Raw genomic sequence first — 26,481 nt, forward strand, 5'->3', positions numbered from 1 at the left:
AATACAATGAATTCCTGATGGGATGTGGAATTTTAGCTAGGAAATCAAGTCATCTACTGAAAGTCACAAAGGACAATTAAAATTAGCAAAGATACCGGTCCGAGAGCACGTTTCCAGAAAACATTCAGAATTCCCTTCTTGATACTACATGTTTAATGTTGTAGGTATTGGTATTAAATTATTCTTTAATTTTTACATTAACATTGGTGAATTTATGTTTTGAAGTAGGTAACTCATTCTGATTTACAATCAGTACTTTGACATAAAAAGCCTTCCTGAGTGCATGGTTAAAAAATACAAATAAAAATAAAAATAATAAAAACAAAAATAAAAAACCTCTCAGCACTCTGTTCTGCTATAAATTTGTCTTTATTGTTATTTCGGTTGTCAGTCTTCAAAAACTATTATTATTTTATTGTCATTTGGCAAAAAGTTTGAAACTTGACATAGCAGAAATTAGACATATGCTAGGGTTCAATTGTTTGTATTCATTTTTCTTATGCATTTGTTAAAATGTATTTCACACACATACTAGACACAAAGGTAGTCCCCTCCAAATTGTGTTTGATGCTGTATTGAACTTTTAAATTATGATTGTCAAAGTTAGTATTTTTTGTCTCTATTCATGTATCTGCTTGTTTCATTAATGGATTTGAATAATATAAGTTGGAGTCTCTTAATGATTCCACCACTGTGCAACATACATAGTACAAAATGATATTCAGCAGGTTCACTTTATATGCCAATCAGACACTTGGAAGGTAAAAGAAAACACAAGGTAAGATGTTCTTTTCATCACGAATAAGTCATGAAATATATTTGCAATCCATAATGTTTAATTACTGAAACTGATGTTTCTTAATGGAAGAAAGAAGGAAGTAGAGAAAAATAGAAAACAGAAAGAAAAAAGACAAATCATTACTTTTGTGGCAAGTGACCTAGTAAAATAATTTCTGATTTTATACTTATTTGATAATTTTTCCCTTTAAACATAATTGTTTATTTTCATTCCTTTTTATTTTACTTTGAATTTTCCTAAGAGATTTTTATCATGTTAAATGGGCGTTTTTCCCTCATATTTCCGGACTTTTGGAAGTTTTAAATCTTGTATAGACATTTACAAGGTATTGGGAACTTATCAGTGAACAATAGGAAACTAATTAAGGTAATAAAACTAGCATGGGACATTTCAGTTTTTCATTAAGATTTTTATTTTCATATTTTTTGTAACATCTTGTGACTTGTAGACTTATTTTAACATTGGGCTTTGTATTTCACCTATCATAGTATTTGGGGTGAGTTTATATGGTCCTAGCTCTGTCATTAACTAGCTGTGTGACAAATCATTTTAAACAAAATTGTTTTCACATAATTGTTAGAAGCCCAGATCTAAACATACTTTCCCTTCTGTTTGGTTTTCTTGTAATTTATGGGGGGGGTGTGTGTGTGTGTGTGTGTGTGAAGGGAATATTTGTCCCTCTCCTTTATTTTCTCCTTTACTTTTTTCTCCCTCTTAACCATTCATAATAGATGTAACTTTATTCTTTTATAGTACCATTTCCCTAGGTTCCTTGGGCCACCATTTCTGAAAGATATTCTTGGAAAAATGATTTCATGGTCAAATGAGTTTAGGAAATTTGACATGTTATATAACCTTACTGCGCATTTACAATATCATAGCATGTTGAAAATTGTAAGAATTACTTCAGTAAATTACCTATTTAATTTTGTATAGCTCTGGATTTCCTTAATTTCTTTGAGTACTGAACACTTTATTAGTATTTTAGTGGAGTACCTGTGTGTTTCTGTGCAGGCACTTGTTTCTAAAGATGTGATATGAGTTTGTGTATGTGTCTAACACATATTAACATTCCAACTGTCTAGTACTAGTTTTCCATTATTAGTTGGAGAATATTGTTTTAAAGTCCCCCTATAGGTTGGATCCTCCAATTACCTTTTTATATATTGACTGTATCTGTGGCTAAATCCATAAAGCTCCTGTTTATCAAGAGCTGTACAATCTTACTTTAGCTTTTCCGGTTGCGGCTCAGCGTGGTGAAGAAGTCTTCTGTACGCCGGAAGTTGAGCAGTCCCAGGGCCCACTGCCCCGCCCACTACGGTCACCATACAGGTCTTTTGAGGCAAGAAGATGGCCTTAGCCACAGGGAATGGCAAACAGGGCAACAGCCTCATCAATATGAACGGGAGGTGGCTGGAGACCATCCCGCTACTGACGCTGCAATACAAGCTACTAGAACCTGTTCTGTTTCTGGGGAAGGAGCAGTTTGCTGGTGTGGACGTGGGTATCTGTGTGGTGGTCATGTGGCCCAGATTTATGCCATCTGTCAGTCCATCTTCAAAGCCCTGGTGGCCTATTACCAGAAATATGTGGATCAAGCTTTCAAGAAGATCAAAACATCCTTATCCAATATGACCAAACCCTGCTAGTAGCTTACACCTGTCTCTGGGAATCCAAAAAGTTTGGAGGCCATTATGTTCATGCTTGCTACCAGAAATCCTACCATTAAGTCTGTCATGAGGATCAGGATTCACCTTTATAATGAACAATGTTGTGGGATTTTAAGGTTAAAAAAAGGGAGAACCTTACTCTAGCAACAGTTTTTTAGCTATTTCTTCCCAGAGGCTCAATTTTTAGTCTATACTCAGAGGGTTATAGGATCCAAATGCCAAATGCCCTGAGATTGTGGTGACAAAATCAGAGACTGTCTCAGAGTTGGAGCTTAAAGGAATTAAATATGAAATAAAGATTTGAACATATGTGAAATTCATCAGGAAAGGGCCTAGCCTAAAAGATGGTTTGTAGTTGGGGAGGGTAGCGTGGTGTGTACTCTAGAACTAGCTTAGAAATGTAGCTGGTGTCAAGTAACATTCGATTGTGTGTAATTTAATTTTCTATGACTTAGGTAAGGGTATGGTGACATAACCTCTTGATAGGAGAGAAGCAATGTCAAATGTTGAAATGATGTTATAATAGTGAAGGATTCTTAAAATGTTTATGAGATATGGGTCTAGATACAAAAAATACAATGTGTTAAGGACACATTCACAGGCATTCCAGTTATTGGAAAGGTGCAATTTTTGTGGTGGAGCCCTGTTAGTTTTCTAAGCACCTCATAAAACTTAGGCCTAAACCTCAAGTCTATGCAATTCTCTTTGCTCTGATTCTGTGCTTTTCAAAATTTTTCAGATTTGGTTTCTCAGATACCATGATACTAGGAAGGGGTTTGTTGGGATATTTTCTGTTAGTAATTGTATTAGTGAAACCTCCAATCAGTGGTTGTAAATTAACAAATTGACATTCTGGGTGATATATTAGTCTCCTGAAAGTCTGGCAAGCATGAAACAATCCCCCCAAACCTGATAAGCCTTTGGTGAACAATTTAAATAGAGTTTCTGGAATTGCAAATCTGATGATTAGATCTTAAATCTATGGTTACGAAACTTAGGTACAGAAATGTTTTAGTGTATGCTTAAACTACTTTGGAAGTCTTTATCATCTTAATGACAACACTTACTTGATAAGGTTATGTAACGTGTCTTAGCAACTTTTGTTATTTTAATGTGAAGATTAATCTGGATATTTTTAATCTCCCTATTTTAAAGTATTATTTAAGAAGGTATCTGTCTATATATTAAGTACAATTGTTCAGTCCAATTTTACTCAAAAAAGCAAGTAGTTATATTTCCAAACCTGAATAGTAGAAAAAGCCATATATATTACTGATCACCAATGTGTCTAATATTCTAACATTTAAACAAATCCATATTTTAAAACATGCCCCCGAAATGTGCTACAGAATGTTAATTGTTAGTCTCAAAAGCTTCACACACAAAAAATATTATTTACATAACCAAAGAAGCTTCTATTTTAGATTTTTAAGTTGTTGGGAAATATTATTTTGCTTACTGAAAACTACAACAGGAACAAAAACCTTCATAGAGTTTCCTTGTGACTCTGTAGAATATTAGAGCTTGTATGAACTGGTGAGAATAATTCATTATCCATATGAAATACCTCACTTGGGCTTAAGACTTAATTTTGTTTTTGTGTTGTTTAAATATACGCTAATAATTTGTTTGGAGTTGTGATAGGTAGATGAAATTAAAATTATTGTATATTCTCTAATTTCTCTTTATAGAAGATTCATTATACCTGAAAGAATAATTTTGCTGACATTAGTATATCAGTCTAGGCTCTATGCAGGGAACAGAAAACTCACTACTTAAATCAGGAAGTGCTTTAATACGGCATGCTCTCAAAATTGTTAGAAGAGAAAAAGGAGAGGATTCTAGAATGGGCCTCTAGAAATGATGCCCAGAACAATATAGTTCTTTAGGAGCCACTATTTCTGAGGCCTTCACTAGAACTGTGATGAAATCAAGAACCCACTGCTTCTGTTGCAGCTGCCTCTGAATACTCTAGAAACTGGAAATTAGACATCCACAGCTACAATCCAAGAGTTAGAAAGGCTTGTGAAGATGCCACTGCCATTGTTGTTGCAGGCCACACTACTTCTTGTCACCCAGGAAGCTGGATGATGAACACTGAAACACTATCCAAGTAATGTCTTGTTTCTAACAATCATGCTTTCCAATTGGAAAAGTTAAAATGGACACGAAGGTGGCCTCACTCTCACTTCTGCTTCCAAATTTCTGAATGTACTTTGCTAAGGTTACAGAACCTTAGACTCAAGTGGAAAAGGTAGTTTAAGCTTTCCAATCTCCTCAAATGGACAGAGAATAGAATGAGGTTGAGAGAGCCAATCCAGAGTATCCAGGACAATTGTTTTTGGTGTCTTTTATCTAGAACTATTATCAATTGTTTCATAATAGAAACCTTTCTTTCCTTTACCTTAGTTACTTATGAGTACAGTAAAACCAGCATGAGAACTGGTTGTAGCTATACCTTGTTCTTCTCAGGGAATCGTAAAAATTTTTTCTTTGCTGATGTGTCTCCTCGGTGTGTGTATGTGTGTAAATAGTCCACTGCCTAATGTTATTTTTATTAACAGTCATGTCACAATTTGATTTCCACAATTTCATATCTTTCCTTGGAATCATCAATTCACTTAAAGAAAATACTATCGTATTTTCTCCAAGGTGCCTGATTATGCCCAGACTATTGTTTGGTCCTCTCAAGTGATTTAAGGAACTCTTGAAGTATTTCATCTTCCTTCATGGCTATCAAAGAAAAGAGTCATGTTTGGCAGGAAGAAAGATTGAATCACTGAATTCTACTGACATACAAATGCACTTTTGAAAATAAATGATCTTTTTTCCTGTTTTTCTTTTTTTTTTATCTCAAAGAGAGATATTTATTAGGTTAAGTATGAAATGTCCGATTTCCTTAAGTACTGTTTGACAGTTGATATCTCTGACAGTTCACGTTCACGCTTATTTTATTTATTTTTTATTTCAGAATTTCATGGGAGTATACACGTTTTAGTTACATAATTTGTTTTTGTACAGTTTGAATAAAAGTTGTAGGTGTGCCCTTTACCAGTTAGTGTGCATTGTATCCATTAGGTTTGAATTTCCCCATCCCTTCCTCTCCACCCCCCAACCTACTTGATTTCCCTTGAGTTTTACTTTCGTATGTGGACATGAGTGGTGATCAATTAGTTCTAATTTAGTACTGAGGACATGTGGTGTTTGTTTTTCCATTCTTGTGATACTTCACTGAGAAGAATGGCCTCCAGTTCCATCCAGGTTGTCACAAAAGATATTAGATCACCTTTTCTTTATGTCTGAGTAGTGCTTCCTGGTATACATATACCACATTTTATTAATCCACTCATGTAGTGATGGGCATTTGGGTTCAATCCACATATTTGTGATTATAAATTGTGCTTCTATAAACATTCGAATGCAATTGTCTTTTTTATAAAATGCCTTTTTTTTTTCCTTTGGATAAATACCTAGTAGTGGGATTCCTGGATCAAATGGTAGATCTACTTTTAGTTCTTTGAGGTACCTCCAATATTACTTTCCATAGAGGTTGTACTAATTTGTGTCCCATGAACAGTGTATAAGTGTATCTTTCTCTCCGCATCTTCGATGGCATCTGTTGTTTTGGGACTTTTTCATAAAAGCCATTCTCACTGTAGTGGATGATGTCTAATTGTGGTTTTGATTTGCATTTTCTTGATGATTAGAACATTGAGCATTTTTTTCATATGTTCCTTGGCCATTATTCTATCTTCTTTTGAAAAGTTTCTGTTCATGTCTTTTGCCCACTGGGGTTGTTTGGGGTTGTTTGATTTTTTTTCTTGGGGTTGTTTGATTTTTTTTCTTGCTGATGTGATTAAGTTATTTGTAGATTCTGGTTATCAGCCCTTTATCAGACATATAGCATGAAAATATATTCTTCCATTCGGTAGGTTGTCTGTTTGTTCTATTGACTGTGACCTTGGCTGTGGAGAAGCTTTTTAATTTTATCAGGTCCCATTATTTATTTTTGTTGTTGCCGTGATTGCTTTTGGGATCTTCTTCATAATTCTTTGACTAGGCCAATATCTGTAAGAGTTTTTCCAATATTTTCTTGTAGAATTCTTATAGTTTCATGCCTTAGTTTTAAGTCTATTATCCATTGTGAATTAATTTTTGTGAGTTGTGAGATCTGGTTTCAGTCTTCTACATGTGGCTATCCAATTTTCCCAGCACCATTTATTTATTTATTTTATATATATATATTTTTTCAGCTCATTATGGGGGTACAAAAGTTCAGGTTATATATATTGCCCATGCCTCTCCATCCCCCCAAGTCTGAGCTTCAAGTGTCCATTCCCTATACAGTGCACATCATACTCATCATGTAGGTATGCACCCATCGCCTCCCCCCACCCCCACTCCCCCAGTCAGAACTTCAAGCGTGTCCATTCTCCAGGCAGTGCACATCACACTCATCAAGTAGGTATGAACCCATCCCTTCCCCCCAGCCCCCACCTCTGTCCGATACCCAATTGGTGTTATTCCCAAATGTGCACTCAGGGAAACCAGTTTGCTGGTGAGTACATGTGGTGCTTATTTTTCCATTCTTAGGATACTTCATTTAATAGAATGGGTTCCAACTCTCTCCAGGAGAACCAAAGAGATGCCATATCACCATTATTTCTAATAGCTGAGTAATATTCCATGGTATACATATACCACATTTTGCTAATCCATTCATGTATTGATGGGCATTTGGGTTGTTTCCACATCTTTGCGATTGTGAATTGTGCTGCCATAAACATTCGGGTGCAGGTGTCTTTTTTATAGAATGACTTTTTTTCTTCTGGGTAGATGCCCAATAATGGGATTGCTGGATCAATGGTAGGTCTACTTGAATCTGTTTAAGGTATCTCCACATTGCTTTCCACAGGGGTTGCACTAGTTTGCAGTCCCACCAGCAGTGTATGAGTGTACCTGTCTCTCCGCATCCTCGTCAACATGTATTGTTTTGGGACTTTTTTTTTTTTATTTCATCTTATTGTTATGGGGGATACAGAATTGCAGGTTACATACGTTGCCCATGTACCGCCTTTCCCCCCAAGTCAGAGCTCCAGGCGTGTCTGTTCCCCAGATAGTGCGCGTTGCACCCATCATGTAGGTATATATCCCTCCCTTCCCCACCACCCCCTTCCTGAGTCAGCACCTTCAAGCGTTACCATTCCCCAAACAGTGCGCAATGCACTCATTGTGTAGGCATACACCCATCCCCTCCCCCATCCCCCACCTCAGTCTGATATCCGATTGGTGTCGTTCCCAGATGTGTATTTAGGTGATGATCAGGGAAACCAATTTGCTGGTGAGTACATGTGATGCTTGTTTTTCCATTCTTGGGATACTTCACTTAATAGAATGGGTTCCAACTCTCTCCAGGAGAACCATAGAGATGTCATATCTTCATTATTTCTTATAGCTGAGTAATATTCCATGGTATACATATACCACAGCTTACTAATCCAATCATGTATTGATGGGCATTTGGGTTGTTTCCACATCTTTGCTATTGTGAATTGTGCTGCTATAAACATTCGGGTACATGTGTCTTTGTTACAGAATGACCTTTTTTCCTTTGGGTATATGCCCAATAATGGGATTGCTGGGTCAAATGGCAGGTCTACTTGAATCTGTTTAAGATACCTCCATAATGCTTTCCACAGGAGTTGCACTAGTTTGCAGTCCCACCAGCAGTGTATGAGTGTTCCTGTCTCTCCACATCCACGCCAACATGTGTTGTTTTGGGTTTTTTTGATAAAGGCCATTCTCACTGGAGTTAAGTGATATCTCATTGTGGTTTTGATTTGCATTTCTCTGATGATTAGGGATGTTGAGCATTTTTTCACATGTTTGTTAGCCATTCTTATATCTTCTTTTGAGAAGTTTCTATTCATGTCATTTGCCCACTTTTTGATAGGGTTGTTTGATTTTTTCTTGCTGATTTTCCTGAGTTCTAAATAGATTCTTGTTATCAGTCCTTTATCTAATGTGTAGTATGCAAATATTTTTTCCCATTCTGTAGGTGGTCTGTTTATTCTCGTGACTGTTTCTTTGGCTGTGCAGAAGCTAGTTAAGTGGTATCTCATTGTGGTTTTGATTTGCATTTCCCTGATGATTAGAGATGTTGAACACTTTTTCATATGTTTGTTAGCCATTCTTATATCTTCTTTTGAAAAATTTCTATTCATGTCCTTTGCCCACTTTTTGATAGGGTTGTTCGATTTTTTCTTGCTGATTTTCCTGAGTTCTAAATAGATTCTTGTTATCAGTCCTTTATCTGATATGTAGTATGCGAAATTTTTTTCCCATTCTGTAGGTTGTCTGTTTACTCTCGTGACGGTTTCTTTGGCTGTGCAGAAGCTTTTTAATTTGATCAGGTCCCATTTATTTATTTTTGTTGTTGCTGTGATTGCCTTAGGGGTCTTCTTCATAAATTCTTTGCCTAGGCCAATGTCTGTAAGAGTCTTTCCTACGTTTTCTTCTAGAATTCTAATAGTTTCCGACCTAAGGTTTAAATCTGTTATCCACCGTGATTTGATTTTTGTGAGAGGTGAAAGCTGTGTGTCTTGTTTTAGTCTTCTACAAGTGGCTATCCAGTTTTCCCAGCACCATTTATTAAATAAGGAATCTTTTCCCCAGAGTATGTTTTTTGTCTGCTTTGTCAAAAATTAGATGGCCATATGAGGATGGTTTTATATTTGGATTTTCTGTTCTGTTCCACTGGTCTGTGTCCCTGCACTTGTGCCAATACCAGGCAGTTTTAAGAACCACAGCCTTGTAGTATAGTTTAAAGTCTGGCAAATTAATACCTCCCATTTTGTTTTTGTTGCTTAAAATTGCTTTTGCTAAACGGGGTCTTCTCTGGTTCCATACAAAGAGTAAAATTATTTTTTCTATATCTGCCAGCACCATTTATTGAATAGGGTTTCTTTTCCCCATTGTATGTTTTTGTCTGCTTTGTCAAAGATCAAATGGCAATATGAGGATGGATTTACATCTGTGTTCTCTGTTCTGATCCATAGATCTATGTCTCTGTTTTTGTGCTAGTATCATGCTGTTTGGTTATTATAGCCTTGTAATATAGCTTGAAGTTTGGTAAAGTGATGTATCCTGATTTGTTCTTGTTATGTAAGATTGCATTAGGTATTTGGAGTCTTTTCTGGTTCCATACGAAGAGTAGAACGTTTATTTTTGAGGTCTACAAAAAATCACGATGGTATATTAATGGGAATTGCATTGAATCTGTAAGTCCCTTTGGGTAGTATAGACATTTTAACAATGTTGAGTCTGCTAACCCATGAGCATGATATATTTTTTTTTTTATCTGTTTATATCTTTTACAATTTCTTTCCTCAGTTTTTCATAGTTCTCCCTATAGAGGTCTCTCACCTCCTTAGTTAAATATATTCCTAAGTATTTTATTTTCTTTGTTGCTATTTTGAAAGGCATTGCATCTTTGATTTGATTCTCAGCTTGACTGTTATTCCTGTATGTGAAAGTTGCTGATTTGTGTGCATTGATTTTGTAGCCTGAGACTTTGTTGAATTTCTTCTTTTATTTTTATTGTGAAGGTACATTCTCAGTCTTTCAAATACATGTTTTGGCTTGTGACTATTTCAAAATTTTTTTTACAGCATTTTTTGTGACACTAAGGATAAGTCAAAATTTTGTGTTTTTTCGAATATGAGTTCCATCATGGAACCAATGCTGCACAGACAGCTCAAAATATCAATGCAGTGTTTGGGAAGGATGTAGCTAATGAACACAGAGTATGTCAATGGTTTGAGAAATTCCATTCTGTTGATTTCAATCTTGAAAATGATCCATGTGGGGAACTTGAGACCAAGGTAGATAAGGATGAGCTGAAAGCTGTAGTGGAAGAGAATCCATCTCAACCTACGGGTTAATTATCAGCAAGGTTGGACATTATTATTCCAACAATATTGGACCATTTGAAACAAAAGGGAAACCGAAAGAAGCTGGATAGATGGATTCTGCATGAATGAAATGAGCATCAGGAGAGAAATCATCTTGAAGCTTGCCTTTCTTTGAGGTCACAACATAAAAGTGAACCATTTCCGTACTGTATTGTTATGTGTGATGAAAAATGGGTTCTTTTTGACAATTGCAAACATTCGGCACAACGGTTGGTTAAAGATGAAGTGCCGAAATGCAGTCCAAAACTGAACAGTCATCAAAAAAGAAAGCTAATGGTGTCTGTTTGGTGGTCCAATACTGGTCCAATACTGGTATTATCTATCCACTACAGCTTCATAAAACCCGATCAATTGATTCTAGCATATGTCTACTGTAACCAATTGGATGAAATGATGAGTATGCTTGTGATTAAGCAGCCAAGATCGGTCAATAGAGACAGGCCAATCCTCTTGCAAGACAACACTCAACCACATGTTGCACAAACAACACTGCTGGACTTGGAAGCACTCTGTCATCCATGATATTCATCAGACCTTGCACCAACTGACTACCACTTCTTCCAGGCTTTGGGCCACTTCTTGCCTGGAAAAAATATTCAATTCTCAAAAAGATGAAATCACCTTTTATGATTTTATAGCCACTTGCTCTCCAGGCTTCTTTGCTGCTGGCATAAACAAGCTGCCATTAAGATGGCAAAACTATGTCAATAGTTTAAATGCATACTTTGATTAATTGCACTGTTTTTTGTTTGTGAAATAATAAACTACACTTTTGATTCAAAATCGGACATTTCATATTTAATGACCTAATAGTTGAGTCTGAGGTTCTGAACAGGAACCACTTCCAGCTAATTTTTTTTAAAAAGACATTTAAAAAAAATGAAGTAAAGATTTCCTTCAGCTTTTTCTCTGTATCAGATGTAAGTTTTAATCTGTCTTACAGCTTTGAGGATTTGATTTGCAAGAAGAATGTAACTGAGTAATTAGAACTATCTGAGTTATCTCCACAGAGATTTTGGACTTAGAGCACTAAGATTGTGATTACCCATGCAAAATGCTATGGAGAGTTAGATCATGTCCTTATACAATTTGCACAAAAATGTTTGTTGGTAAAATACAGATAACAGAGACCAAAATGCTTTAAATGTGTGAATTATGCAAATAATCATCACAATGTTCCATTCATTTTTATGTGTTTGGTCTAGGCTTTTATTTTGGGACTCTCAATGTTGTCCATCCTGTATGGGATAATACTCACACAAAATTATATAGAGAATCAAGATAATTATTTTCATAAACTCAAGCTGAATCATCTCCATTTTCTAACTTTTTCCCCTTGTGCCATTGTTTTTATAAGAGCTGTCAGCTTTAAAATTTTGATGTTTTTTACACTGGTTGGTGTCTATTGTGCTGTTGCATGTATAATGCACTTCTGAGCATTTCTTGTAGGGCAGATAGAGTAGTGACAAATTTCCTTAGTGTTCTTTTGTCTGGGAAAGTTCAATCCCTGACCATGCAAGGGAGAAGCATGCTGGTCCTGCATTGTCCATGGAGTGCTCAAGCAGGTTTATGCTTTGGGATATGCCCTTCCCTGCTGGAGCAGCCAGAAAAATGAGAAACACTGGGGAGAGACAGTGGGCAGGGAGCTCACAGTCTGAGCACCCCTTGGTCCACTCTAGGTCTCTAAGAGGAAAAGCATGAGCCCTACTCTCTGTGGAAGCCTCTGTGTGACAGGTGCACTGACAGGGAAAGCAGTCATTTCTGAGAGACCTGGCTCAATTATCCCTTGGGGCACCCATGCCGACTCACATGGGAGCTACTACCCAGCAGCAGTGGGCAGGGGAAAGGAGAGGAAGAAGAGTCTCAATGGAGGAAAGTTGACACTCTGGCCCCCTTTGTTCCTAGGGGCTCCCCTGGTCTGCTGCACTTTTCTCTCCCATGAAGGCAGCCCATCTTGGATGTCTAAGCTCTGGGATCACAGTTCCCCTGGGACGCATGGACCCCCTGTTTCCACTGAAGTCGGGGGAGGAGTTGGAAAATGTTTTTGTGGAAACAGTGACAAGAAAACTTAAGGGCTGAAGCTCCCTGGGGAGGACAAAGGCACACAGTGGGTGGAGAAGCAGTATGGTACCCACCACCTCCACTCAGGTCTATGTTGAGGGGGAGCAACCCTGAGGGGGCTGGCAGCCTGGTGCTTTGTTCTTAAGGAGCTCCTATTTCATTGGTGGCAGCAGTAGTTTTTGGGCTCACGAGTGTAGAGAAGCCCTCCAGCAGCTTGGGAGCCTGTAGTGTGCCAGACGTGTGAGGGGAGGAGAAACAAAACCCTGACAGGACTCCAAGTTCCTAGGGGTTGATCTCTGCCAAAAACTTGCTTCTTCCTGTTCTGCATTGTAACTTCTTCCCATGGAATCTCTGGTAGGTTCTGACACTTTCCCCTCAGAATTATACCTCAACTATGTTTTGTTTTTCATCTAAAACTTTTCCTTCTTTTTGAGATGATGTCTCTAGTCAGCCATCTTGCCCCCCACACCCCTGATCTTTGCGTTCTTATCCCTACTTATTCACTCAGGCTCCCCAGTTGTCATTATTCTTCCACAGTGTTGTATGGTACTATAACTCCTCACACTATTGTTACTCACCCCAAGTACTCATTCCTGCAAATTACTATCTGCCGAACTGTCCTTCCATAAAATTACTCATTTACATTAAATAATATAGGTCCTTTTTCTATATACTTCTTTCCTGGGGAAAGAATAGTGACTTCTTAAATTGGGGGTCATGGGTAAAAGTAAGCAAAGTATTGCTGCTGATTAAAGAACAAAGAAGCTATGACTTCAACTGACTCCTAAACTGACTGATGAAAAGGTAAAAGCACAGATTTTAGGCAAGAAGTTTTTAAGCAAAAGCCATTGTGAATATAACAGCAGTATCCATTCACAAATATTTACTGGGTGCTTACCATGAAGTAACCACAGTTCTGGGCTTAGGGATTACAGGAGTGAATTAGACATACAGGACCCTTGCTCATATGGAGCTTGTATTCTAACGTGGGGAGATAATGCACCAATAAGTAATTAATTTGTCAGTGAATTCTACAAAGGAAATAAAATTAATGCGATAGTAAAACTTATGGAGATGAGTCACACCTCTGTGAGCGTGTGTGTGTTTGTGTACATATGGGAGAATGAGTGATTTTCTTAATATCTGCTGGTCAAGGGAGGCCTTTCTAAGAAAGTGACATTTGAGCAGATACCTTAATGAAAAGAGAGCACAAGCCCTGCACATATCAGACTCCATTTTGTCTTGAAGATCAGTTACAAATGTCTTAAGGAAGAAGCTTTCTCTGCAGGTTCAAGGAAAAATAAAAATGCCACTGTGACTATAATACAGTAAGTGAGGACAATATAAGAAAATAGGAAGTTTAGGAGCCTTGTAGGCCATGTTAGTGACTTTGGATTTTATTGTGAGCATGGTGGGTCATTGGAGATTTAAGTAGATGAGTGATATTTTGGGAAATGAAAATACAAACTGAATATTTAGAGTAAATCTTGTTGTTTACTAAAACTAGGTAGAAGAAACAATAATACAAATGAAAACCTACTGCACCTCAGTTTCTGAGTGGCCTTGGTGGCAAAATGTCACAAGAGAAATACTGTATATATACTGTTTTGACTTAAAATTGAGCTAAAGTTCAGCAAACTTAGATATTTGTAAAGATGCTGATAATGTACTTTTGAAACCATTTGTGCAGGAGAATAAATCCTAAAATTCTATCAATTTAAGACTTTTTCACTGGCAATCAACTGTACAGACCCCTGACTATAGGGAGTACTGATTTCTTCTTTGGTGTCTTGATATAATTTGTTGTTTACCGTGAATCACTCTGGGTGCTCTGTGAAGAATGTTATTATAGTGGGTACAGAAAGGAAGAAAAGAGGCCAGTTAAGAAGCTATTGTAGCATACAGAGGATAGAAGATAGTGTCTAACAAGGAGAGTAATAGCAGATATGGAAAGAAGCGGGTATTTTCAGTTTTGCAGTGGGAGGCCTTAAGATTTGTTGATAGACTGAATATAGGGTGAAGTGGGGAGAGAAAAAAATAGAATGAAGGATTAAGTTATTTGATTTATGGTTCAAATAAGAATATAAAGTTTGCCTACTGGGAAAAAGACACCTCTGTGCAAACTGTGTTTTCTGCTGTAAAGATAGAATAACGCTGGCACCTTTTCTGAGCAAGTGCATCCATCATAGGGAAAAAAAGGTTGGTTTGTGGCTTGCATTAGAAGGAATTGGGAAATGGTAGAACAGGGAAGTGGAAGGAGGTGCAAAACCTCATTCATCTGTTGCCCTTTTCCCCTAACAAAAAACATAAGAGCATCCGAGACACTACACAAGTACCTGATAACTGACCCACCATCTCGTGCTAGAAAAACTTCCCTCATCTTTTTCCTCAAAGACATGCACATAGGCTCTATGTAGATCTCTGTGACTACTAGTATTCAGAAATGTCCTTGCTGCTCATTTTGACTACATTTCCTCCATTTAAGAAACAGGATTGGAGATTAGAAAGGGACAATCTTTCATTAGTTAAAGGAAAAAGAAAGGGCTCTATAATGTGCCAGAGTATTTTCCTTTAGATTAAGGGTGTGCCTGCTCACAGTCCATCCTAACTGAACTTCTATAATATCATTTTAATTATTGTATCAATCTGACAGAGACTTTGCTCAACTCAGGTTTTTTAATATCATTTAAGACTAAAGTTAGTACATACTTCTTGTTAAAGATTATGGTGACATATTAAAGTAAAAATAAATCCAATCGTATCACCTTATCATTCAATGAGCACTTTCAAATATTCTAGCAAACAAATGTGATATAAAACCTAACTGTTAATTTCCCACTTAAACCATTTGAGAGACACATAAATCAAGAGAAACAGAATAGATTTCTTTACAATCTTACCATTTTTTTAACATCACGGCTTGAGAGACAATATTTGAAAATAAAAATGTTAAAATATTCACAATGTCAAGAACAGAAATGTGAATAAAAACAATCTGCATTTGGAATTTTTCTGATTCTCTGTGATGTCTTCAAAATCTTTGTTGTCTTGGATCCTTCACCAGAACTAGAATTTAAATGTGTCCCTTTAAATATGACTACATACTTAATGTTGACTAAGAAAATGTGAGTGTCTGCCACATAACTTCACCATTCCTTTGATACTATTTGAAGCTACCATGTCTCCCTCCTGAAAATTTCAGTATCTTCCTAACTGGTCATTTGTTTTCATACTTTTCCCATTTATCCACACAACAGCCAGAATTATCTTTTTTAAAATGCTAACCAGACATCTCATTTCCCTTCTTGAAACTGCCCCTGGTGAATTTTCATTAAACACTGAAGATCAAACAAATGTTTATATCATATATGTTTTTCCTTGAAAGTCCACTCTATGTACAATAAAGACATTTTTTGAATGTATTAACCCAAAAATAACAAAAGAAAAAGAGACAACATATGTATGACAACTTTGGACAACAAAGAGCAGATGGTGGAAGGATAAATGAATAAGATTTAATATTTATCTGCTCTGCTAAGTGAGTACAAGTGAGGTGCCATGATAAAGAACCTCAGAAGAGTTCAAATATTAGAAACCCTGGGCACCTCTGAAGGTAGAGGTTTAGGATGATGCTAATAATACAGGGATTAGCTTAGAAACGGTTTTCAGAACATCTAGCCCTCTAGATTCCCTATACCAGTTCCCAGAGCCAGGCAATTTCTTATCTGATATTTGGCAGAAAACAGATTTAATTTTGGAAGCAGTAATTGTCTGGACTAATAAAAGGAAGCCCCTGGACAATGGCTATGGAGCAAGCCAGTGCAGACTGGAGTAGGAAGATGGCAGGCAACAGGACAGATGTCAAAAGTAAACAAAAACAACAACAGCAGCAGCAAAAACCAGGACAGAATAATGATATGTTTTTCTATTTGGGGAGGAGTTTTATGGTTCTTTTGTAGAATTATGCAATAATGAATTATAAGACAGAGAAAAATAGTTGGAAGACAAGGCACTTAACTCTTAAAAAAAACCCAAAAGTTATTCAAGGACGGAGGCATAATGATAATAAGCCCTTTGTCACTTATCAACAAAATTTTGTATTGTCATAATTATACAAACACTTAATGTTAATTTAACTAAAAACTGAGATTGTGGGAGGTTGAGGGTAGAGAAAGTGTGAATGTATATTTGTGCATATGTGTAGAAGGGTGTAAAGAATAAAATCCTAATCTTATATACTAGAAATCAATAGTTTATAAATAAACTGAAAAAAATTGAAAATAGTAGTAGAAGAATGTTACATACCATTATGAAAGTAAATGCATTGAAATAGCTAAAACAGTAGGAAGAGAGAGGGGTGAAGTGGGCACTGTTGTTTTTTTACCATAAGCCTTGATGGGGTGTTTGATTTTTTAAATAATGCACATTTACTGTATGATAAAAATAAAAAATCACATTTAAAACAGCATAATTCCCTGGTTTTATAATTCAATTATTGTAAAATCTTTCCCTTTACCATAGTTTACATCCCTGCCTATCTTTGCTACCTCATCTTTTCTCTTTCATTCACACTTTAGCTGTGATATATCTCCTTCCACCCCTGCTCTTCATTTTTAGAGTATGCCAAACCCATTCCTTCTTAGTAGGCCTTATCTCCACATGACTAGCATCTTCTTGTCATTCTGAGTTCAGTTCAAGTATCATTCCTTCAGGTCCCTCTCAGGATGCCTTCTCTGACTAATCACGCTCTCAGTCATTCTGTTTCATTTTTTTCATAACACTAGTGTTATCTGACTCTGCTCTTCTTGAGAATGGAACCAAATAAGAGATCCAGGCCTTGGTGGTGCCCAAATGCAGTAGTTTCTGCACAGAACCACACTTTTTAAAAAGATCAGAAGGTTTCATGAAAGGTTATCTTTAAATTCACCAGGGTTCATTTATGAGCATTTATAGAATATCCTCTGTGTTTTTAGCATTAGAGCTGCACTGGAAGTAATTTCAGGGATCCAAAACCATTATTGATGTAGGCAGTCTAGTTTAGATGTTGGTCTAAAAATGATATCCAAGTGCTGGGAAGCTAACAAAATTCATCTTTAAAAATTGCAAGGATTTGACTACTCTGATAGTTATCTATTGCTGCATAACAAATTACCCCAATATTTAGCAGCTTTAGAATAGTAAACATTATTATCTCACAGTTTCTATGGGTTAGAAATTCAGGAATGGCTTGGCTATGTGGTTCTGTCATAAAGTCTCTTGTGCGGTTTTAGTCAAGATATTGGCAAGGGGCAGTCATGGTGGCTCATGCCTGTAATCCAAGCATTTTGGGAGGTCGAGGCAGGAGTATAGCTTAAGGACAGGAGTTTGAGACCATCCTGTACAACAAAGTAAAACCCCATCTCTACAAAAAATTTAAAAATTAGCCAGGTGTGTCGGTGTGCACCTTTAATCCTGGCTACTTAAGAGGCTGAGGCAGGAGGATTGCTTGAGCCCAGAAGTTAGAGGCTGCAGTGAGCTATGATCATGCCACTGTGCTCTAGCCTGGGTAACACAGCAAGACTGTCTCTAACAAAAAAGGGAAGGAAAGAAGGAAGGGAGGAAGGAAGGGAGGAAGGAAGGAAGGAAGGTAGGAAGTAAGTAAGTATGTTGGGCCAGGACTACAAGCATCTAGTGGCTTAACTGGGGCTAGAAGATTGGTTTCCCAGCTTACTCTTTGGCTATTGGCAGAAGGCCTCAGTTTCTTACAACATGAGCCTCCGCGTAGGTGGCTTGAGTTATCCTCATAGCATGGCAGCTGGGTTCCACCACAATGAATGACCCAAAGAGAGAGAACAAACTGGAAGTTACAATGCTTTGTACAACTTATCCTCAAAAATAACAATCGATCATTTCTACCACATTTCATTCAGTAGGAACTAGTCACAAAGACCACATTGAAGAGGAGGAGAATTAAACTTTACCTCTTGAAAAGAAAACTATCAAAGATCTTGTGGGTACATGTTAAAGTTACCACAACTACTGAGTGTCTATCTTATCGTTAATTAACTTATTTACTGCTTTGTCTAGTATTATTTAATAAACACACATATCACAAGTAGTCACAAACATACAAACTAAAGAGCAATCTTTAGTTCCCTCTGGGAGGCAGCTAATATTTGTGTAGCACCTACTGCATGTCACTGTGCTGGCTTCTTGATGTTTGTTATCTGATTTAATCCCCTGCGTACTTTGGAAGCTGGCTATTTTGTTGATTTAATATAAGAACAATGGCTTTTATTGATGTTAGTTACCTTCTTAAAAACATATTTTTAATTAGAGCCTAGGCTAAACTAAATGATATCCAGTATTTGCTTGCTTTGGTGTAATCGAACTAGTGGTCTTTGATCTAATGTGGCTGCAGACAGGTTGTGTTTGATATATAAAATGTTTTATAATTTTTAAAAATTAGTTTATCACATTTAAAAATTGGGAGATTTCAAATGAAATCCAGAAATTTATGTATTGAGCTTCTTTGAAACAATGAAGCATTTCTATTAATATATCAAAACAAGCAGTTGAAGTTGAGGCTGCCTTTTTTAGGTAGGTGAATACTTTCTGATTATCATCTAGATTTATCACAGTTCATATTAACAAGTTTTGCCTACCTATGTTATCTTTCTGACCCTATAGACATTTAAATTTGGCATTTCTGGATGGCTGAATATTGCATAGCAAATAAAGAAGAAATCGAATGCTAACATTTCTCAATGTATAATTTTCAAAAAGTTAAAAATATGACATTTGCAAATATATAGTGGAAATATGTCAGGGACTTGCTTAGATCATTAATGAGAGAACCATCAGGATGGTAAAGCTAGTTAAAAGATGTATGGAAGAGAATGAAATATTTACAATAAATGAAAGAAAAAATGTTTATATAAGATTGCACAATTAGATATAAAATTAGTTCATATTGTACCAGACAATAAAAGTGTAATCTTTTCTACCTGATGGAAATCATTTGCAGAATCTCTATTAGACAAAAACTATTTGCAATTTATCAATCTATAAATTAATATCTAAATTTTTAGTTAATGGAAACTAATCAACATTTATTTGAAATTGTAAGTCAAACAAATATATGTGCCCCAAGAGAATTAACTAATCCTTGGATAGGCCTGTTAGATAATGGTCCCAAATGACATTGAAAAGTCATGCAGATATCCCTTTCATATTTTTTTCTTAATAAGATTTGACTTTTGTTCTTACTAATTTTGTGGCATGGATCACTCTCTTAAACAATACTAGTTTATTAGTAAAATATTATTAATAGCTTGCTGGAACTGCCATAACAAAATACCCCTGTGCCTCAAACAATGGAAATTTATTTTCTTACAGTTGTGGAGGCTGGAAAGTCCCAGATCAAGGTGCTGGCAGGATTGGACTCCTCCAAGGCCTTTCTATTTGGCTTACAGGTGGCTGCCTTCTCACTGTGTCCTCACATAGCCTTTCCTGTGTATGTCAAATCCCAAATGCAGGCTCATGTACCTGATGCATAGTTGAAGCCAAACACTGTGATACCAGTGCTTAAAGTTAGAGAAAGGTTTCTTTGATTTGGCCAAACCAAGAAGACAGGATAGTAAGATTTCTCAGATCCATCTACCCAAAGAGAAGAAGTAGGGAGGTTCTTTGTGGCTACGAGGTAAGGAAAGGGGTTCCAGGGGACAGTCTCAGATAACATCTTGAGCAACCAGACTTCTGTGTGTCAGCAGCTAACTTCCTCAAAGGCATTCATTCCTTCTGCAAAACAAACTAATACATTTTTCTTGTGACCCTGGAGTTGTCTCCTCCTGCTTGACTAACAAACAGTACACCAGCAGTTAATGATTACTGTGAGAACAAGGGGTGTTGAGCAGGAAGCAAGTAAGAATTTACATTATGTCGGTCACTAAAAATGCTTGAGTACTATAATCTCAAGGGGCCTGGCTACATGCACATGCAGCTCTGGTGTCTCTCTGCATGTCCTAATCGTCTCTTCTTGTAAGGATACCAGTTAGATTGGATTAGAGCCAACCCTAATGACCTCATTTCAACCTAATCTCTTCTTTAAAGAGCTTATGTCCAAATGCAATCACATTTTGTAGTGCTGGGAGTTAGGGCTACAACTTTGGAGGACATACAATTCAGTCCAAAACACTAACTATATGTTGCTTTCTAATGAACTTAAAATGTTTAAGTTTTACATTCATCAACTCTGGAAATTAATTACTTGCCTTATGACATGACAAAAAAAAAAACCCTGATTTTCTTTTTAGTTAATTATGAATTATGATAAGTATTCATTGTTTTCCTTTTTTTAAATTTTTTTCTTGAATGTCTATTTTAATTAATTTCCACTGGGAACAACATTAAGTTGTTGAACCTAACAAATCAAGGGTTTTGAAAGCATTATTAATAGTTACTTACATTTATATAATACAAGTTTCAAAATATTTTTATTCTTTTAAATTTTGTCAATCTTGAAATTTAGAGTTATTTGTATTTCAGAAGGTGAGTGGTCAATACTTTCAGATGTTGTAGATATGAACAGAAAAGTTCTCAATAACATTTTGCAACTAAGAAATTTTGAGTGACCAAGAGCTATTTTAAAAGAACACCGAAAGCAAAATCCAGGTGACTTTTGAAGAATAAACAGCAACTAGAAAAATGTAATAGCAGGAAAATATTTAAAATTTCATTCTAGTAACAGTAAATCAATGAGGACCTTACTAAAACTTTTAAGATATTTTAGTAGTGTCATAAAATGACTATGGTTATTTTTAGTCCTTTCCTATGAACTTTGTTATATTTTAGCAAAATTAAAATGAAATACTGAATATGTTGTCTAGAAACTTTACCCATTTCCAAAAATGTTCAAGTCATTTCCAGATTTCTAGAGACAGAGAAACAATTTAGATTTTTAAAAATTCTGGTTTCTGTGGCTTGAGGACAAGAGTTAGAGACCAGCCTAGGCAACACAGTGAGACCCCATCTCTAAAAAATATTTAAAAAAAAATAAATTAGCCTGGCATGGTGGCACATACCTATAGTCCCAGTTACTCAGGAGTCTTAGGTGGGAAGATCACTTGAGTCCAGGAGTTTGAGGTTATTGTGACCTATGATCAAGCTACTGCACTCCAGGCTGAGTGACAGAGTGAGGTCCTGTCTCTAGAAGACAAAAAAAAAAAACCAAAAAAAACCCTTCTATTTCTGGGCTAGTTGAAAAAAGCTTCTCATGGCTTAGAAAACATTTAAATGCTTATTAAATTCAGCCAAATTTATCTTTCTATATCTATTTGTTTATTGGATTACTTGCTTGAACTCCTTGTCTAATTGGCTCAACTTTCTAATACTAATACAAATTAAATTAAAAACAGACAAACTTCAACCATAAGAAAAAGAAACAAAGTCAATTTTCCAAAATTACTAAGTGTTTGGCTAATTATTAAACTCTTTACTGAGAATTCACTGCTTCAAACTTGGATAGTTGTTAACAATACCTATTGTTTCAGTAACAGAGAATCTTTCTAAAATGATAAAGGGTGGAAAGAAGGTACCAATGCTGTCAAATGGCTCTTTTGTCTGAAATTACAATTGCACAGACTAAAGCTACTGCATGCCCAGCATGAGGGATGGGTCATTGAATAGACTCTGGCACATACTTTATCTGAACCCAAGGTATTTGAAATGGCATTTGAAAAAATGGGTTCTGAGCTCTAGCTGATATAATAACGCAAAAAGACTCAAAAACAAAACAAAGCATATATTTTCAGATTTCTGGCAACAGAAAAATAATTCAGACTTTTAAAAATCCTGGTTGCTGGGCTGGTTGGAAAAAAGCTTCTTGTAGTGTGAGAAACATTTAAATGTTTACAGTTTCCTAAAGACTGTATAATTCAGAAATAAAACTATAATTGATGGCCTGAAAATCCATATCCAATGAATTGCAATATTTACTTTCTGCTTGTCCTTGTAGGGCATGATAGAAATTCCCACAAAGTTGCTGTTTTCTCTTTCTTGCTTTAACAATATACCATTACAAATGATAATGGTGACACATATATATTTGTTAGTCTTTCTGTTAAGAGAATATCATTCACTAAAGCAGCATGTTACTGAGGAAGTATTTTGAGGCATGTAGTAGGAAGAATGTTTAGGCTCAGATTTTAGAAGGAAATTCTTACAAGGAAGGAAAAAGAATAATTCTTTTCCTTTACCTATCTTAGGTTCTCCAACTGGGACCATGCAAATTAGATTAATAAAAAAATTAACAAAAGAAAATAATACAAATTTATTTAATGTAAGTTTTATATGCTATGAGACCTTAAGAAGGAAATGAAGACCCAAAGAAAAGGTTAAAACAGAGTATTTTTTAAAATAATTTTTTTTTCTTTTTCTTTCTTTCTTTCATTCTTCTTCTTCTTTTTCTTTTTTTTTTTTTTTTGAGACAGAGTCTCAGTCTTTCGTCCAGGCTGGAGTGTAATGGTAGGATCACAGCTCACTGCAGCCTCAAACTCCTAGGCTCAAGCAATCCTCCTATATCAACCTCTTGAGTAGCTGGGACTGTAGGCCTGCTCCACCATGCCTAACTAATTTTTTTATTATATTATTATTTTTTGAAGAGACAGGATCTTGCTATTGCCCAGGCTGGTCTTGAACTCTGGGCTCAAGTGATTCTCCTGCCTCAGCCTCCCAGAGAACTGGTATTACAGGCATGAGCCACTGTGTTCAGCAAGCCTGAGTGTTTTCATACTAGTTTTGAAAAAGAGTAGGGCATTGTGGAAAAACATGATAAGGCATGGGTAAGAGCTAAGGACAGTAAACTGGGGAGAATTTATCAAGGCCTGTTCAGTGTCCCTCAATCTTCAGAAAAAGGATACTTTCCTTTGGGTATAGAGAGGACATCTCTAACATGAGGATCTTATGACTTACTTCAGGGGAGAAGGCACAGGTCAGAGAGTCCTTTCAGCATCTGGTTTTTCTATGACCTGCTTCAAGGGAAAAAGGTGAGGTCAGAGAGCCCTTCTTGCACCTGCATTTTCTCAAATTTCTTCAGCTTAAAATGTTCAATATGCAAAGGTGTCATAGTTTGAAGTAGACTGTTCTGAATCCTGTCACTCTGTTTAGTCAATGAATCATACATAGATTCATACTAAGTTTGAGTAAGGAGATCGTAAAGTATAATTTTTAAAAGTTAAAATCATGACTGTCATAAACATCTAAAATGAACATGGATCAGTAATTTCTATATGGCATTATTGAGGGAACCAGACCAGTATTATTGATCTAAGAGCATTAGTAGAATTGGGTATTTCTAGGCATTTTAAAGAAAAATAATTCTTAAATGAGATTTATAGGTTATATATAAAAATGTTTAATGCCTCACAGGGCAGTAAATCCATAATCTTTGGGGTTATCCTTTCTGACAGGTAACTACCTACAAATTAACATACAATTTCAATGTTTAGGTCTGACCAAAGAGAAAGCACTCAAGTCAAACACAGATACATTCTTCTAGAGCTACACTACCCATAGTAGTGTAGAGGCAAAGGAAATTTTCCTCCCACCCTGTGAAGGTTCTATTCTTTGAGTTTCTGGAGTAAGCTTGACAGCAGACAGATTAACAGGAGAGGAAGCATGCAAATTTATTATGTGCATACTTATTGGGATCCCACAAAATATGAGACTCCAAAGCAAACCAGACAGTTGAAGTTTTTACAGTATCCTGCACTACAGAAAGAAATAAGAGCTTGGGGTTTCAGGGCAGGGTTGGTGGGGGGAGTTAGTGACAAATTGTGCTGTCCACCTTTAGTCTCCTTTCCTCTGACTTAATCTTTCCAATCTGATGAGATTATAGGGAGGAGGCTCATGACAGTTGCCTTTCTTCTGGAGGAACTTCTTTTAGTCAGATGAGAGAACTTCAGAGACAGCCTTTTACTGCATTTGCTGCTCTTCAGATGCTCTCAGTTTGAAGTCCAAAGTGGCATATTTTGGAGTAGCATTTTCTGAGCCCTAACAGTAGCCACTAGCTACCTATGTTATTTAAATTTAAATTCAAATTTATTAAAAAGAGATACAATAAAAATTCAATTTCTCATTCACAGTAGCCACTTGTTAAGGGCTCAATAGACACGTTTGGCTAGTCGTTACTTTTTTGGACAGTACAGATTGGAATATTGTCATCTCTGTAGAAAGTGCTATCAGGCAGCACTCTACTAGACTATTAATCATTGAACAGGCCTTTTTTACAATGTCTAAGGATACCATTGAAAGAAATTATCACCTTTTCTTTTGCTTTATTTCCAAGTTTTGGATACTTTTTTAAACAAACGAAGCCAATAGATTTCCTTTTCTACCTTCTCCAATTCTTTTTTTTTTTTTCTTTTAATAAGAGAGAATCTGGAAACAAGGGTTTGCCTCAAGTTCACAGAAGGTATTTACTTCTCTTGCTATTATAGATTTTTAGCTATGCCTTTGAATCATTTATGTGCGTTGAATTGAATGAACTATTTTGGACAAATGCAAAAACTAAAAGAAAGTTTATACTGTAAATACCTGTATTTTATGATTTAGAAACCCTTCATTCACTTGTCTAGGTCATCCTCAGTCTTTAGATAGCAAGAAGAAAGGTACCAAGAAATATTCATTTTTTTATATAATAATAAAGTCACTTATTTTGTCATGGCAAGAGATTTTCTTTTGCAGGTTCTTATGAAAATGCCTAAACTTTTGAAATGTCTTCTGTGATAGTTTGGATAGATTTATGTACTCTTTGGCTTATGATACTAGATTTGCACCTATGATTCAATGATTCTGTGTATGTGTTTTTCAGATGTGCAACAAATGGCGATTGACTGGCTCACCAGAAATCTCTATTTTGTGGACCATGTCAGTGACCGGATCTTTGTTTGTAATTACAACGGGTCTGTATGTGTCACCCTGATCGATCTGGAGCTTCATAATCCTAAGGCAATAGCAGTAGATCCAATAGCAGGGTAAGAAATTTTTTTATAGTGTTTGGTATAAAAAAGTTTGCAATAAAAAAAATACAATCTGACAGGAGTTGTGGAAAATACAACTGCAGACTCAAAATTAAAAAAAAAATGTTGATTTTAACAACTGCATTGCAGAAAGAGAAAAAAGTTGTAATTCACCATACAAAAAGATGGGAATAGCAATTTCGTAACACATCAATATTGCAGACCTAACCTGAGACACAAATAACCCTCCACCTTCCCAAGAATTGCTTTGTGATCACCAAAGAACATCAGGATAGTTTTAGATTAAAAAGAGAGGAGACTTTTTAATACTGTGGGAGCATGGCTCTTACTCCCACCCTACCCCCTGAGGCTCACTGAAAAATTACTGACATGAGTCAGATTGATTAATGGGAGGAAAAATATAAAAATTTATTTTACATGTATACACAGGAGCCTTCTGAATGAAAACTCAATGCCTCATCAGGGTTTAAAAGCTTATGTACCTTTCTGGTAAAATGGATTATGGGAGAGGAGACATGGGGAATTCTGTTGAGGGGGCAATAAAGGATTAATAGGGAGGATGAATGGATGGGGAACAAAGATGAGCTGGTAAATATTAAATAGTTCTCTTTGAGTGAGTCTGAGAGACAAGACATTATCATCTTAAAGCGTCTATTCCTGGTCTTACAGGAGGGGAAGAAAAGGCAAATTATTCTCCCAGGTGAGCCTGGATCTTAGGCAGATAAAGAAACTTTAACTTCTTGGGAGAGCAGATGGTGGGGGAGGGGAAGGTCAGAGAGACCTTGAGGCTTTTTCAGTCAGTCCAGCATATCAAAAATGCCATATTTTGGGGTAATGGTTTCTGAGCCCCAACTATACTTACCAGTGGGCCTTGTAGTTAGCAAACTTTAAAAATGTTACTTAAAAGATATGCTGTTAACATACTTATGTCCAGCATAACATTTAGAATTTATAAAAGG

At 36.2% G+C, this 26,481-nt stretch overlaps 1 protein-coding gene across 2 annotated transcripts in view; it reads left to right on the forward strand.

Moving 5' to 3' along the window:
* Positions 1 to 26,481, forward strand: part of LRP1B (LDL receptor related protein 1B) — a 1,768,615-nt gene that overhangs the window by 853,778 nt on the left and 888,356 nt on the right. For both annotated transcript variants that reach the window (XM_069473041.1, XM_069473049.1), the window contains exon 7: positions 25,354 to 25,516. In XM_069473041.1, the coding sequence (XP_069329142.1) occupies positions 25,354 to 25,516 (163 nt within the window). The remainder of the gene's footprint in view (positions 1 to 25,353; positions 25,517 to 26,481) is intronic.

The sequence above is a fragment of the Eulemur rufifrons genome, chromosome 1 (assembly GCF_041146395.1).
Source record: "Eulemur rufifrons isolate Redbay chromosome 1, OSU_ERuf_1, whole genome shotgun sequence".
NCBI classification, from domain to species: Eukaryota; Metazoa; Chordata; class Mammalia; order Primates; family Lemuridae; genus Eulemur; species Eulemur rufifrons.